The sequence below is a fragment of the Oncorhynchus keta genome, chromosome 14, assembly GCF_023373465.1.
Source record: "Oncorhynchus keta strain PuntledgeMale-10-30-2019 chromosome 14, Oket_V2, whole genome shotgun sequence".
Classification (NCBI taxonomy): Eukaryota; Metazoa; Chordata; class Actinopteri; order Salmoniformes; family Salmonidae; genus Oncorhynchus; species Oncorhynchus keta.
Genome location: NC_068434.1, coordinates 7348415 through 7363711, shown reverse-complemented (window position 1 = coordinate 7363711; position 15297 = coordinate 7348415). Strand labels below are relative to the sequence as shown.

At 40.9% G+C, this 15297-nt stretch overlaps 1 protein-coding gene across 1 annotated transcript in view; it reads left to right on the top strand.

Annotated features, from left to right (window-relative positions):
• The window catches only part of LOC118380010 (extracellular matrix organizing protein FRAS1-like), a 423703-nt gene that overhangs the window by 300221 nt on the left and 108185 nt on the right, over positions 1-15297 (top strand). Inside the window, 1 exon segment of the mRNA XM_052462665.1 lies at positions 730-881. Coding sequence (XP_052318625.1) covers positions 730-881 — 152 coding nt within the window.

Here is a 15297-nt window from a genome sequence, read left to right as displayed (position 1 = left end):
ATATGGTTATATGGTCAGTACACTCACCTGGGTTATATGGTCAGTACACTCACCTGGGCTATATGGTTAGTACACTCACCTGGTCTATATGGTCAGTACACTCACCTGGTCTATATGGTCAGTACACTCACCTGGGCTATATGGTTAGTACACTCACCTGGGCTATATGGTCAGTGAGTTATCTTCCCAGTTATAGGTAAGTGTTGGTCAGTAATGGTGAGTGACTGCTTCCAACAAGAGCACAAGACTCAGGCTGCATTTCAAGCTGCCTTTTTCAAAGCCCCAAAAAGCTTGTTTTATTTAAAAGGGCAGTGTTGTATTTTGCGACAGTCTTGAATTTGTAAATAAGGTAATAGGCAGAGGGGTAGCCAACATTGTATACTTCTCTGTTTGGTTATAATACTTTGTTGTATTAGGTAAAGTGGTTTCTTGCGTCATACAACACAATATAATGCATATTTAGTCTCCATTGTGTTACAGACCAAGTAAAACATCATTCATTCATGTCAAGCCCCAAGTAATGTAAAACCGTTTTTAAAAAGTCTCCTGTAATGTCGGCCTGAATTGAACACTACATAGAGGATACTATGTGGAAATGTTATGTGATGTTCTTCATGGGTTTTGTTGGTCGTCCTACATTATTACCAAACAGCCACAATAGCCTGATGGATACTGTCTGATAAGGGTACATCCTCAGTGTTCACTGTAAATGCACATATTTTTTTGCAGAGCGACACCTCTCCAGATGAGAAGGTACGTATTCAGCTGGTGTCAGTTCCTATGTACGGCATCCTGACCAGGACAGGGTCAGACTCAGACCACCAGGACATGACAGAGTACTCCTCTTTCACTGTGGACGACATCAACAAACACAGAATCAGGTAGAGAAACACACACACACACAGAGAGAGAGTTTTTCACTTTATATATTCACTTTGTATGTTGTCTACCTCACTTGCTTTGGCAATGTTAACACATGTTTCCCATGCCAATAAAGCCATTGAATTGAATTGAATTGAGAGAGAGAGAGAGAGAGAGAGAGAGAGAGAGAGAGAGAGAGAGAGAGAGAGAGAGAGAGAGAGAGAGAGAGAGAGAGAGAGAGAGAGAGAGAGAGAGAGAGAGAGAGAGAGAGAGAGAGAGAGAGAGACGAGAGACGAGAGAGAGAGAGAGAGTGACCGACTGCTGAGAGAGAATTCTCGGTATCCATTCCTACCAGGATCCTCTGTTGTTATTGCAGGAATCTTTTGAGACCATTTGTTCTCCGCCCGGGCTAGATATTTATTTCTATCTCATTTAGATTTAATCGACCCAGGTTATTTAATTGAGAACAATTCTCATTTAGGTTCTGCAGTAACGATCTAGCCGAGAGTCTTCGGTGAAAGTAATGGCTTCTACCTCCCATCACTCCTTATAGTGTAACCGCTATAAAAAAACAACAACTATATTCTCCCTCTGAGGGCTCTATAAAATCCTGGCTACAAATTAGAAACAGTAGAAAAATATAGAGAGAAAAATATTTATTGTGTTTGAGGGACGATATTTGGGAAACGGTTTAATTAGCAAACATTCAATACAATCCACCTACGAGACTCTCTCACACACACACACACACACACACACACACACACACACACACACACACACACACACACACACACACACACACACACACACACACACACACACACACACACACACACACACACACACACACACACACACACACACGCACACACACACACACACACACACAAACGCAACAGTCTTCTGAGTGGCGCCAAAATGAAAACCATTATCTCAAAAAATGTGCTTCTGATTAGCAATTAGCACGATGGCGGTTGTAATATCAGAGAAACATCTCTGGGGCTAAATCACCTGTTTTATTTCAGCTTGGCAGACTGCCGCTCTGTGCAGTACAACATGCAGATTTAATGTTGCTCTGTTTTATCGTAGAGGATTAGAAAAATATGATATTTTATTCAGGTAACTTTCGCTAGTTATTGAAGGGCTTATACAGTATTAGGTTTTATAGTGGTGTTTTGGCGACGGGAGAATTCAGAGGATATTTAGATGTAATTTAGTACCTTTCAGGAGATTATTGAGGTCTTGTTATATTAGAATCACTAATCTATTCCCCCATTGGTCATCAAATCAAATGTTATTAGTCACATCCGCCGAACACAACAGGTTCAATACAATTTCACCTCCCAGTAAAATGTTTACTTACGAGCCCCTTAACCGACAGTGAAATGTTTACTTACGAGCCCCTTAGCCGACAGTAAAATGTTTACTTACGAGCCCCTTAACCGACAGTGAAATGTTTACTTACGAGCCCCTTAACCGACAGTGAAATGTTTACTTACGAGCCCCTTAACCGACAGTGAAATGTTTACTTGCGAGCCCCTTAACCGACAGTAAAATGTTTACTTACGAGCCCCTTAACCGACAGTGAAATGTTTACTTACGATCCCCTTAACCGACAGTAAAATGTTTACTTACGAGCCCCTTAACCGACAGTAAAATGTTTACTTACGAGCCCCTTAACCGACAGTAAAATGTTTACTTACGAGCCCCTTAACCGACAGTAAAATGTTTACTTACGAACCCCTTAACCGACAGTAAAATGTTTACTTACGAGCCCCTTAACCGACAGTGAAATGTTTACTTACGAGCCCCTTAACCGACAGTGAAATGTTTACTTACGAGCCCCTTAACCGACAGTGAAATGTTTACTTACGAGCCCCTTAACCGACAGTGAAATGTTTACTTACGAGCCCCTTAACCGACAGTGAAATGTTTACTTACGAACCCCTTAACCGACAGTGAAATGTTTACTTACAAGCCCCTTAACCGACAGTAAAATGTTTACTTACGAGCCCCTTAACCGACAGTAAAATGTTTACTCACGAGCCCCTTAGCCGACAGTGAAATGTTTACTTACAAGCCCCTTAACCGACAGTGAAATGTTTACTTACGAGCCCCTTAACCGACAGTGAAATGTTTACTTACGAGCCCCTTAACCGACAGTAAAATGTTTACTCACGAGCCCCTTAGCCGACAGTGAAATGTTTACTTACGAGCCCCTTAACCGACAGTGAAATGTTTACTTACGAGCCCCTTAACCGACAGTGAAATGTTTACTTACGAGCTCCTTAGCCGACAGTAAAATGTTTACTCACGAGCCCCTTAACCGACAGTGAAATGTTTACTTACGAGCCCCTTAGCCGACAGTAAAATGTTTACTTACGAGCCCCTTAACCGACAGTAAAATGTTTACTTACGAGCCCCTTAACCGACAGTGAAATGTTTACTTACGAGCCCCTTAACCGACAGTAAAATGTTTACGTGCGAGCCCCTTAACCGACAGTAAAATGTTTACTTACGAGCCCCTTAACCGACAGTGAAATGTTTACTTACGATCCCCTTAACCGACAGTAAAATGTTTACTTACGAGCCCCTTAACCGACAGTAAAATGTTTACTTACGAGCCCCTTAACCGACAGTAAAATGTTTACTTACGAGCCCCTTAACCGACAGTAAAATGTTTACTTACGAACCCCTTAACCGACAGTAAAATGTTTACTTACGAGCCCCTTAACCGACAGTGAAATGTTTACTTACGAGCCCCTTAACCGACAGTGAAATGTTTACTTATGAGCCCCTTAACCGACAGTGAAATGTTTACTTACGAGCCCCTTAACCGACAGTGAAATGTTTACTTACGAGCCCCTTAACCGACAGTGAAATGTTTACTTACGAACCCCTTAACCGACAGTGAAATGTTTACTTACAAGCCCCTTAACCGACAGTAAAATGTTTACTTACGAGCCCCTTAACCGACAGTAAAATGTTTACTCACGAGCCCCTTAGCCGACAGTGAAATGTTTACTTACAAGCCCCTTAACCGACAGTGAAATGTTTACTTACGAGCCCCTTAACCGACAGTGAAATGTTTACTTACGAGCCCCTTAACCGACAGTAAAATGTTTACTCACGAGCCCCTTAGCCGACAGTGAAATGTTTACTTACGAGCCCCTTAACCGACAGTGAAATGTTTACTTACGAGCCCCTTAACCGACAGTGAAATGTTTACTTACGAGCTCCTTAGCCGACAGTAAAATGTTTACTCACGAGCCCCTTAACCGACAGTGAAATGTTTACTTACGAGCCCCTTAACTGACAGTGAAATGTTTACTTACGAGCCCCTTAACCGACAGTGAAATGTTTACTTACGAGCCCCTTAACCGACAGTGAAATGTTTACTTACGAGCCCCTTAACCGACAGTGAAATGTTTACTCACGAGCCCCTTAACCGACAGTGAAATGTTTACTTACGAGCCCCTTAACCGACAGTGAAATGTTTACTTACGAGCCCCTTAACCGACATTGCAGTTTCAAAAAATACAGATGAGAATAAGAGATTAAAGTAACAAGTAATTGAAGAAAAGTAGTAACAATAACAATATATACAGGGGGTACCGGTACAGAGTCAATGTGGAGGCTATACACAGGGAGTACTGGTACAGAGTCAATATGGAGGCTACATACCTTAAGGGAAGAATTCGGCAGTACCTGTATGGTTAGTGAGAAAGTCCATATTGCAAATGTACGGTCCCTTACTAGACGTCCGAAATCGTTTGTAAAATTCGCGGACGGCGTCGGGCCGAGCGGCAGGGCCGGACCTACCAGGAAGTCATCAAATGAACGTTGTCGGACATTCGGTTTCCGTTTTACAAAAATAATAAGATTTATGTCATTTTTCCCATGTCCCGGAAATTCCCACAAGAGGGCATAAGCAATCATATGGCTATTGCTACAAAACATCACGATTCACGACGGGGCCTTATCTCGAAAACTGAAAATATTTAGAAGCCGAAACTCGGTGAGCGTAGGGGCGGCATAATGGGCAGTTGGCCCCGAACAAGATGGCGTCTAGGCCTCAACGGTTTTTGAGTTATGGCCATTTATCTGGGATTAAAGGTCCAAAATGAAAATAGAGAAATTATTTTTCCACTTCACGTCAAAGTCAAGGAGCCTCCGGTGTCAATAAAAAAGAACCAGCCATTTATCTATCGTCATTTAAGAGAAATCGCACAACGACACCTTGGTGATGTTCACGGATAGGTGTTTTTTTTTTTTCAACGGTTACAGATCCAGTTGCAGGTTGTTCTTACGAATCTTTTAAAGTGTGCTGCGGAGCTCTGCGAGATTTCTGTGATTTTCTATGATTTTCTGAAATAACACACACTCACTAAACCCTCCGTAAATAACTCAGTTCTTAACGTAAAGACTTAAAACTCGGGATTCTGTAAAGGCATACCCCAATCATGATATGAGTTTATTTATAGCTTCCTGTGCCAAACGGAAGTGCCTTTAATGGTGTCACAGTGGCAGTTTCCATGGGTTAAAAAGGTCAGATCTTTTCAAAACTTCATATGTGTGACTAGGTAACCCTCGTGAACTGTAAATCAGTCATTTCTCCCAGCAGATGTCAAAGAAAAGCTCTCACACGCACACACAGCAAGGATGGAGTGAAAAAGTGTGGTTCTTAAAGACACAGAGAGCAGGCAATGGCATAAACATAATGTCTAGGCCGTGCCGAGTTCAACGAGATATCCCGCTTGACCGTAGCTCGCTCGGTCTGAGCACAGCGACCATTAGAAAAGTAGGCCCAAATGAAGCCTGCCCCACAACGTCATTTGCTTTTGGGTGACAGTGAGAGAACCGTTAGGGTGAGAAGCACAATTCGACCTCAGGTATGTTCCTAAGGTCCTTCCGATCCGTGCAAGCCTAACGTTGACAGTGTGGCATTAACCCTTAATAGTTAAAAGATGGTGTTTACTTCAAAAAGTTTGCATTGATTTCTCCCCATAGGAATACATTGCCTTTACCCCTAAATTCAACCTGAAGTCTATATGGGTTATGAATGCCGTATGAACCTGTCTTTGGTAACAGTCCATCAGGCCAGTATGAGGTCTACCTGTGTTGATTCTAAGCTTCCTGGACCAACCGGAAGTGGTTAAAATCACCCTAAAAGTGTTTTTCCATTACCTGCCTGCAGTTTGATAGACATAGTGCATTCAACCCTGTGTAAATCAGTCAATTCTTAACGTAAGGACTTAAAACTCAGGATTCTGTAAAAGCATAGCCCAGTGAGGATATGTGTTGACTTATAGCTTCCTGTGACAACCGGAAGTGCCTTAATTGGTGTCTCAGGGGCTGTTTCGAGGGGTTAAAAAAGTCAGATCTGTCCAAAACTTCATATGTGTGATTAGGCAACCCCCATGAACTGTAAATCAGTCATTTTTCCCATAAAATTTCAAAGGAAAACTAAATCACACAGACACACAACTTGGAAGGAGGGACGTATTGGGGGTTGTAGAGACAGACAGTGCCTCCAATAGTTAGCTTTGTTCGAGCTAAAAGAACCGTCAGACCTAGAGTTCGAAACTTTAGAAACCTGTTCTAGACCTCGGGTCGATAGTGCGTGGTGAGTTAGGTGGCTCTAGAAGGTTCTCGGACCGAGAAATAGCCTCGTACATTTGCAATGATTTCAATTCATTTTGACCATTACGAAAATGGCGACATTTAGAAAAGTCTCAGAGACACAAGACTAGGTGCATTGGAACCGGCTCGGCCCATAGAGACGGACCCCAACGTTTCGGTCCGATAGCTCATTCAAGGACCCCATAGCAAGGCATGGAAAAAAAGTGGATTTTCAGCACCAATTAGGGTTTTACTCGGGCACCGAAGGACCTATCGAGCCGAAACTCGGGATTCGGGGTCGCCTCACATAGGCCTTCACATAATGTCTGACCTGGACCCGCAGCTAGAACGTAACTATGTGTTTTACGTTTTATTATGTTTTAAACTAATGGCGCTGTGAATTATGGGCCTGCTCTGACATATGTGATAGTTGGCTTCTAAATGAGTTGGAAAAAGTGGGTTTGGTGTCAATTGGTATCAGTTTGGTGTCAGAATGACATCTAATTGACTGGTGGACACTGACTTGCTAGTTGACTTTTGTACATTAGCAATATGTTTAAACGGAGAGGGACCATCACCAAAATGGCATTCTGAAATCAACACAAAAAATGGCATCACCATAGTCTCCAGGCTGTGCAGAGTTCAACGAGACGCCCGCTTGACCGTAGCTCGCTCTGAGTGCAGCGACCTTGAAAAAAGAAGGCGCAAAAGGAAGCCTGGCCCTCAATGTCATTTGCTTTTGGGTGACAGTGAGAGAACCGTTAGGGTGAGAAGCACAATTCGACCTCAGGTACGTTCCTAAGGTCCTTCCGATCCGTGCAAGCCTAACCTTGACCGTGTGGCATTAACCCTTAATAGTTAAAAGAAGGTGTTTACTTCAAAGAGTTTGCATTGACTTCTATCCCCATAGGAATACATTGCCTTTACCCCTAAATTCAACCTGAAGTCTATATGGGTTATGAATGCCGTATGAACCTGTCTTTGGTAACAGTCCATCAGGCCAGTATGAGGTCTACCTGTGTTGATTCTAAGCTTCCTGGACCAACCGGAAGTGGTTAAAATCACCCTAAAAGTGTTTTTCCATTACCTGCCTGCAGTTTGATAGACATAGTGCATTCAACCCTGTGTAAATCAGTCAATTCTTAACGTAAGGACTTAAAACTCAGGATTCTGTAAAAGCATAGCCCAGTGAGGATATATGTTGACTTATAGCTTCCTGTGACAACCGGAAGTGCCTTAATTGGTGTCTCAGGGGCTGTTTCGAGGGGTTAAAAAAGTCAGATCTTTTCAAAACTTCATATGTGTGACTAGGTAACCCTCATGAACTGTAAATCAGTCATCTCTCCCAACAGATGTCAAAGAAAAGCTCTCACACGCACACACAGCAAGGATGGAGTGAAAAAGTGTGGTTCTCAAAGACACAGAGAGCAGGCAATGGCATAAACATAATGTCTAGGCCGTGCCGAGTTCAACGAGATATCCCGCTTGACCGTAGCTCGCTCGGTCTGAGCGCAGCGACCATTAGAAAAGTAGGCCCAAAATGAAGCCTGCCCCACAACGTCATTTGCTTTTGGGTGACAGTGAGAGAACCGTTAGGGTGAGAAGCACAATTCGACCTCAGGTACGTTCCTAAGGTCCTTCTGATCCGTGCAAGCCTAACCTTGACCGTGTGGCATTAACCCTTAATAGTTAAAAGAAGGTGTTTACTTCAAATAGTTTGCATTGATTTCTCTCCCCATAGGAATACATTGCCTGCACCCCTAAATTCAACCTGAAGTCTATATGGGTTATGAATGCCGTATGAACCTGTCTTTGGTAACAGTCCATCAGGCCAGTATGAGGTCTACCTGTGTTGATTCTAGGCTTCCTGGACCAACCGGAAGTGGTTAAAATCACCCTAAAAGTGTTTTTCCATTACCTGCCTGCAGTTTGATAGACATAGTGCATTCAACCCTGTGTAAATCAGTCAATTCTTAACGTAAGGACTTAAAACTCAGGATTCTGTAAGTTTCTATGTCAATCAAGACATGGGTTTACTTATAGCTTCCTGTGCCAACCGGAAGTGCCTTTAATGATGTCACAGTGGCAGTTTCCAAGGGTTAAAAAGGTCAGATCTTTTCAAAACTTCATATGTGTGACTAGGTAACCCTCATGAACTGTAAATCAGTCATTTCTCCCAACAGATGTCAAAGAAAAGCTCTCACACGCACACACAGCAAGGATGGAGTGAAAAGTGCGGTTCTCAAAGACACAGAGAGCAGGCAATGGCATAAACATAATCTCTAGGCCGTGCCGAGTTCAACGAGATATCCCGCTTGACCGTAGCTCGCTCGGTCTGAGCGCAGCGACCATTAGAAAAGTAGGCCCAAAATGAAGCCTGCCCCACAACGTCATTTGCTTTTGGGTGACAGTGAGAGAACCGTTAGGGTGAGAAGCACAATTCGACCTCAGGTACGTTCCTAAGGTCCTTCCGATCCGTGCAAGCCTAACCTTGACCGTGTGGCATTAACCCTTAATAGTTAAAAGAAGGTGTTTACTTCAAATAGTTTGCATTGACTTCTCTCCCATAGGAATACATTGCCTGCACCCCTAAATTCAACCTGAAGTCTATATGGGTTATGAATGCCGTATGAACCTGTCTTTGATAACAGTCCATCAGGCCAGTATGAGGTCTACCTGTGTTGATTCTAGGCTTCCTGGACCAACCGGAAGTGGTTAAAATCACCCTAAAAGTGTTTTTCCATTACCTGCCTGCAGTTTGATAGACATAGTGCATTCAACCCTGTGTAAATCAGTCAATTCTTAACGTAAGGACTTAAAACACAGGATTCTGTAAAAGCATAGCCCAGTGAGGATATGTGTTGACTTATAGCTTCCTGTGCCAACCGGAAGTGCCTTAATTGGTGTCTCAGGGGCTGTTTCGAGGGGTTAAAAAAGTCAGATCTGTCCAAAACTTCATATGTGTGATTAGGCAACCCCCATGAACTGTAAATCAGTCATTTTTCCCATAAAATTTCAAAGGAAAACTAAATCACACAGACACACAACTTGGAAGGAGGGACGTATTGGGGGTTGTAGAGACAGACAGTGCCTCCAATAGTTAGCTTTGTTCGAGCTAAAAAGAACCGTCAGACCTAGAGTTCCGAAACTTTAGAAACCTGTTCTAGACCTCGGGTCGATAGTGCGTGGTGAGTTAGGTGGCTCTAGAAGGTTCTCGGACCGAGAAATAGCCTCGTACATTTGCAATGATTTCAATTCATTTTGACCATTACGAAAATGGCGACATTTAGAAAAGTCTCAGAGACACAAGACTAGGTGCATTGGAACCGGCTCGGCCCATAGAGACGGACCCCAACGTTTCGGTCCGATAGCTCATTCAAGGACCCCATAGCAAGGCATGGAAAAAAGTGGATTTTCAGCACCAATTAGGGTTTTACTCGGGCACCGAAGGACCTATCGAGCCGAAACTCGGGATTCGGGGTCGCCTCACATAGGCCTTCACATAATGTCTGACCTGGACCCGCAGCTAGAACGTAACTATGTGTTTTACGTTTTTATTATGTTTTAAACTAAAGGCGCTGTGAATTATGGGCCTGCTCTGACATATATGATAGTTGGCTTCTAAATGAGTTGGAAAAAGTGGGTTTGGTGTCAATTGGTATCAGTTTGGTGTCAAAATGACATCTAATTGACTGATGGACACTGACTTGCTAGTTGACTTTTGTACATTAGCAATATGTTTAAACGGAGAGGGACCATCACCAAAAGTGACATTCTGAAATCAACCCTAACGAGCCATGGAGATGAACCAGAATCACTGCCCAGCTATCCCGAGTTCATCGGGCCAGTCAATTTCACATTCCTGCAGGATTTTTATAGCATGACAAATTCGTGATGGTACCTGCCCATTGAACCATATTGCAAATGCACAGTGACTTTGCAAAAGTGAGAAAACATAAACAAATGGACATGATGAAATCAACACAACGAGTGATGGAAATGTACAACTATCACTGCTCAGCCATCCTGTGTTCATCAGACCAGTCAATTTTGCATTTTTGAGCATGTCAAATTTCATATGGTAAATGCACATTGAAACATATTGCAAATGCGCGCGCACTTGCAATATGATTCTATAGTGTAAAAACATCACCTAATGGACATGATGAAATCAACACAACGAGTGATGGAAATGTACAACTATCACTGCTCGGCCATCCTGTGTCCATCAGACCAGTCAATTTTGCATTTTTGAGCATGTCAAATTTCATATGGTAATGCACATTGAAACATATTGCAAATGCGCGCGCACTTGCAATATGATTCTATAGTGTAAAAACATCACCTAATGGACATGATGAAATCAACACAACGAGTGATGGAAATGTACAACTATCACTGCTCGGCCATCCTGTGTCCATCAGACCAGTCAATTTTGCATTTTTGAGCATGTCAAATTTCATATGGTAAATGCACATTGAAACATATTGCAAATGCGCGCGCACTTGCAATATGATTCTATAGTGTAAAAACATCACCTAATGGACATGATGAAATCAACACAACGAGTGATGGAAATGTACAACTATCACTGCCCGGCCATCCTGTGTTCCCATAGCGAGCATTTTTAATATCAGAATGACCGGTAAATGCATTTACAACCATATTTTTATTTTTGGGTTACCAGTTGCACAACAATGCACGTGCATTTGCAATATGATTCTATAGTGAAAAACATCACCTAATGGACATGATGAAATCAACACAACAAGTGATGGAAATGTACAACTATCACTGCTCGGCCATCCTGTGTCCATCAGACCAGTCAATTTTGCATTTTTATAGCATGACAAATTCGTGATGGTACCTGCCCATTGAACCATATTGCAAATGCACACTTGCAATATGATTCAATAGTGAGAAAACATCAACAAATGGACATGATGAAATCAACACAACAGGTGATGGAAATGTACAACTATCACTGCTCGGCCATCCTGTGTCCATCAGACCAGTCAATTTTGCATTTTTGAGCATGTCAAATTTCATATGGTAAATGCACATTGAAACATATTGCAAATGCGCGCGCACTTGCAATATGATTCTATAGTGAAAAACATCACCTAATGGACATGATGAAATCAACACAACGAGTGATGGAAATGTACAACTATCACTGCCGGCCATCCTGTGTTCCCATCAGACCAGTCAATTTTCAGAATGACCATGTAAATGCATTTACAACCATATTTTTATTTTTGTTACATATTGCAAACAATGCACGTGCATTTGCAATATGATTCTATAGTGAAAAAACATCACCTAATGGACATGATGAAATCAACACAACAAGTGATGGAAATGTACAACTATCACTGCTCGGCCATCCTGTGTTCATCAGACCAGTCAATTTTTTGCAGGATTTTTGAGCATGTCAAAATATGGTAAATGCCCATTGAACCATATTGCAAATGCACAGTGAATGCAAAAGTGAGAAAACATAAACAAATGGACATGATGAAATCAACACAACAGGTGATGGAAATGTACAACTATCACTGCTCAGCCATCCTGTGTTCATCAGACCAGTCAATTTTGCATTTTTGAGCACAACATATGGTAAATGCATTGAAACATATTGCAAATGCATTTGCAATATGATTCTATAGTGAAAAACATCACCTAATGGACATGATGAAATCAACACAACGAGTGATGGAAATGTACAACTATCACTGCTCGGCCATCCTGTGTCCATCAGACCAGTCAATTTTGCATTTTTGAGCATGTCAAATTTCATATGGTAAATGCCATTGAAACATATTGCAAATGCGCGCGCACTTGCAATATGATTCTATAGTGAAAAACATCACCTAATGGACATGATGAAATCAACACAACGAGTGATGGAAATGTACAACTATCACTGCCCGGCCATCCTGTGTTCCATCAGACCAGTCAATTTTGCATTTTGAGCATGTCAAATGCATTTACAATGCATTTTTATTGGAAACATATTGCAAAATGCACGTGCATTTGCAATATGATTCTATAGTGTAAAAACATCACCTAATGGACATGATGAAATCAACACAACGAGTGATGGAAATGTACAACTATCACTGCTCGGCCATCCTGTGTCCATCAGACCAGTCAATTTTGCATTTTTGAGCATGTCAAATTTCATATGGTAAATGCACATTGAAACATATTGCAAAATGCGCGCGCACTTGCAATATGATTCTATAGTGTAAAAACATCACCTAATGGACATGATGAAATCAACACAACGAGTGATGGAAATGTACAACTATCACTGCCCGGCCATCCTGTGTCCATCAGACCAGTCAATTTTGCATTTTTGAGTAAATGCATTTCAAATTTTATTTTTGGTAAATGCACATTGAAACATACAAATGCACGCATTTGCAATATGATTCTATAGTGAAAAACATCACCTAATGGACATGATGAAATCAACACAACGAGTGATGGAAATGTACAACTATCACTGCTCGGCCATCCTGTGTCCATCAGACCAGTCAATTTTGCATTTTTGAGCATTTCAAATTTCATATGGTAAATGCATTTTGAAACATATTGCAAATGCGCGCACTTGCAATATGATTCTATAGTGTAAAAACATCACCTAATGGACATGATGAAATCAACACAACGAGTGATGGAAATGTACAACTATCACTGCCCGGCCATCCTGTGTTCCCATAGCGGGCATTAATATCAGAATGACCGGTAAATGCATTCACAACCATATTTTCATTTTTGGGTTACCAGGTGCCTATTTTCAATCACCAGTTGCACAACATGCGATCCATCAGAATATTTTAAACAGTCCATAAAGCACACAGGACTGCCCCCAGTAGATAGACAAATGGAGTATGGTACTCCCATACAGGGCATGGATAATAGGAGTCCTGGTAAATGCATTTACAACCATATTTTAATTTTTGAGCATGTCAAATTACTAGTTGCACAACAATGCACGTGCATTTGCAATATGATTCTATAGTGAAAAACATCACCTAATGGACATGATGAAATCAACACAACAAGTGATGGAAATGTACAACTATCACTGCTCGGCCATCCTGTGTTCATCAGACCAGTCAATTTCACATTCCTGCAGGATTTTTATAGCATGACAAATTCGTGATGGTACCTGCCCATTGAACCATATTGCAAATGCACAGTGACTTTGCAAAAGTGAGAAAACATAAACAAATGGACATGATGAAATCAACACAACAGGTGATGGAAATGTACAACTATCACTGCTCAGCCATCCTGTGTTCATCAGACCAGTCAATTTTGCATTTTTGAGCATGTCAAATTTCATATGGTAAATGCACATTGAAACATATTGCAAATGCGCGTGCACTTGCAATATGATTCTATAGTGTAAAAACATCACCTAATGGACATGATGAAATCAACACAACGAGTGATGGAAATGTACAACTATCACTGCTCGGCCATCCTGTGTCCATCAGACCAGTCAATTTTGCATTTTTGAGCATGTCAAATTTCATATGGTAAATGCACATTGAAACATATTGCAAATGCGCGCACTTGCAATATGATTCTATAGTGTAAAAACATCACCTAATGGACATGATGAAATCAACACAACGAGTGATGGAAATGTACAACTATCACTGCCCGGCCATCCTGTGTTCCCATAGCGAGCATTAATATCAGAATGACCGGTAAATGCATTTACAACCATATTTTTATTTTTGGGTTACCAGTTGCACAACAATGCACGTGCATTTGCAATATGATTCTATAGTGTAAAAACATCACCTAACGGAGATGATGAAATCAACACAACGAGTGATGGAAATGTACAACTATCACTGCTCGGCCATCCTGTGTTCATCAGACCAGTCAATTTTGCATTTTTGAGCAAGGTCAAATTTCATATGGTAAATGCACATTGAAACATATTGCAAATGCACGTGCACTTGCAATATGATTATATAGTGAAAAACATCACAAAATGGACATGATGAAGTCAACACAACGAGTGATGGAAAGGAACAACTATCACTGCCCGGCCATCCCGAGTTCATCAGGCCAGTCAATTTTGCATTTCTGCAGGATTTTTGAGCATGTCAAATTTCTTACGTCATTTGGCCCACAAAAAAATCCTTATGCACAATTTAAAAAAATATAAAAAAATATGATAATAAAATTGGACAAAAGTATATTCATACAGTTCTTACACATGTGTAATTGACAAAAAAATTGAAAGAATTTCAAAAAACGGTCCAGAAAGCACTTTTAAGGGTGTGTGAAGTTTTTACAAAATTTTGACATTTTTGACTTTTGACTTTTGACTTCCTATGAAATCATATTGGAATTGGACAAAACATATTCCTTATGCGCATGTAAAAAAAAAAAAAAAATTATGATAATAAAATTGGACAAAAGTATATTCATACAGTTCTTACACATGTGTAATTGACAAAAATCGAAAGAATTTCGAAAACGGTCCAGAAAGCACTTTTTTATGGGTGTGTGAAGTTTTTTACAAAATTTTGACATTTTTGACTTTTGACTTTTGACTTCCTATGAAATCATATTGGAATTGGACAAAACATATTCCTTATGCGCATATAAAAAAAATTAAAAAAAATTATGATAATAAAATTGGACAAAAGTATATTCATACAGTTCTTACACATGTGTAATTGACAAAAATCGAAAGAATTTCGAAAACGGTCCAGAAAGCACTTTAAGGGGTGATAAGTTTTTGAAAAAAGTTCATTTTTTCAAAATTTTACTTTT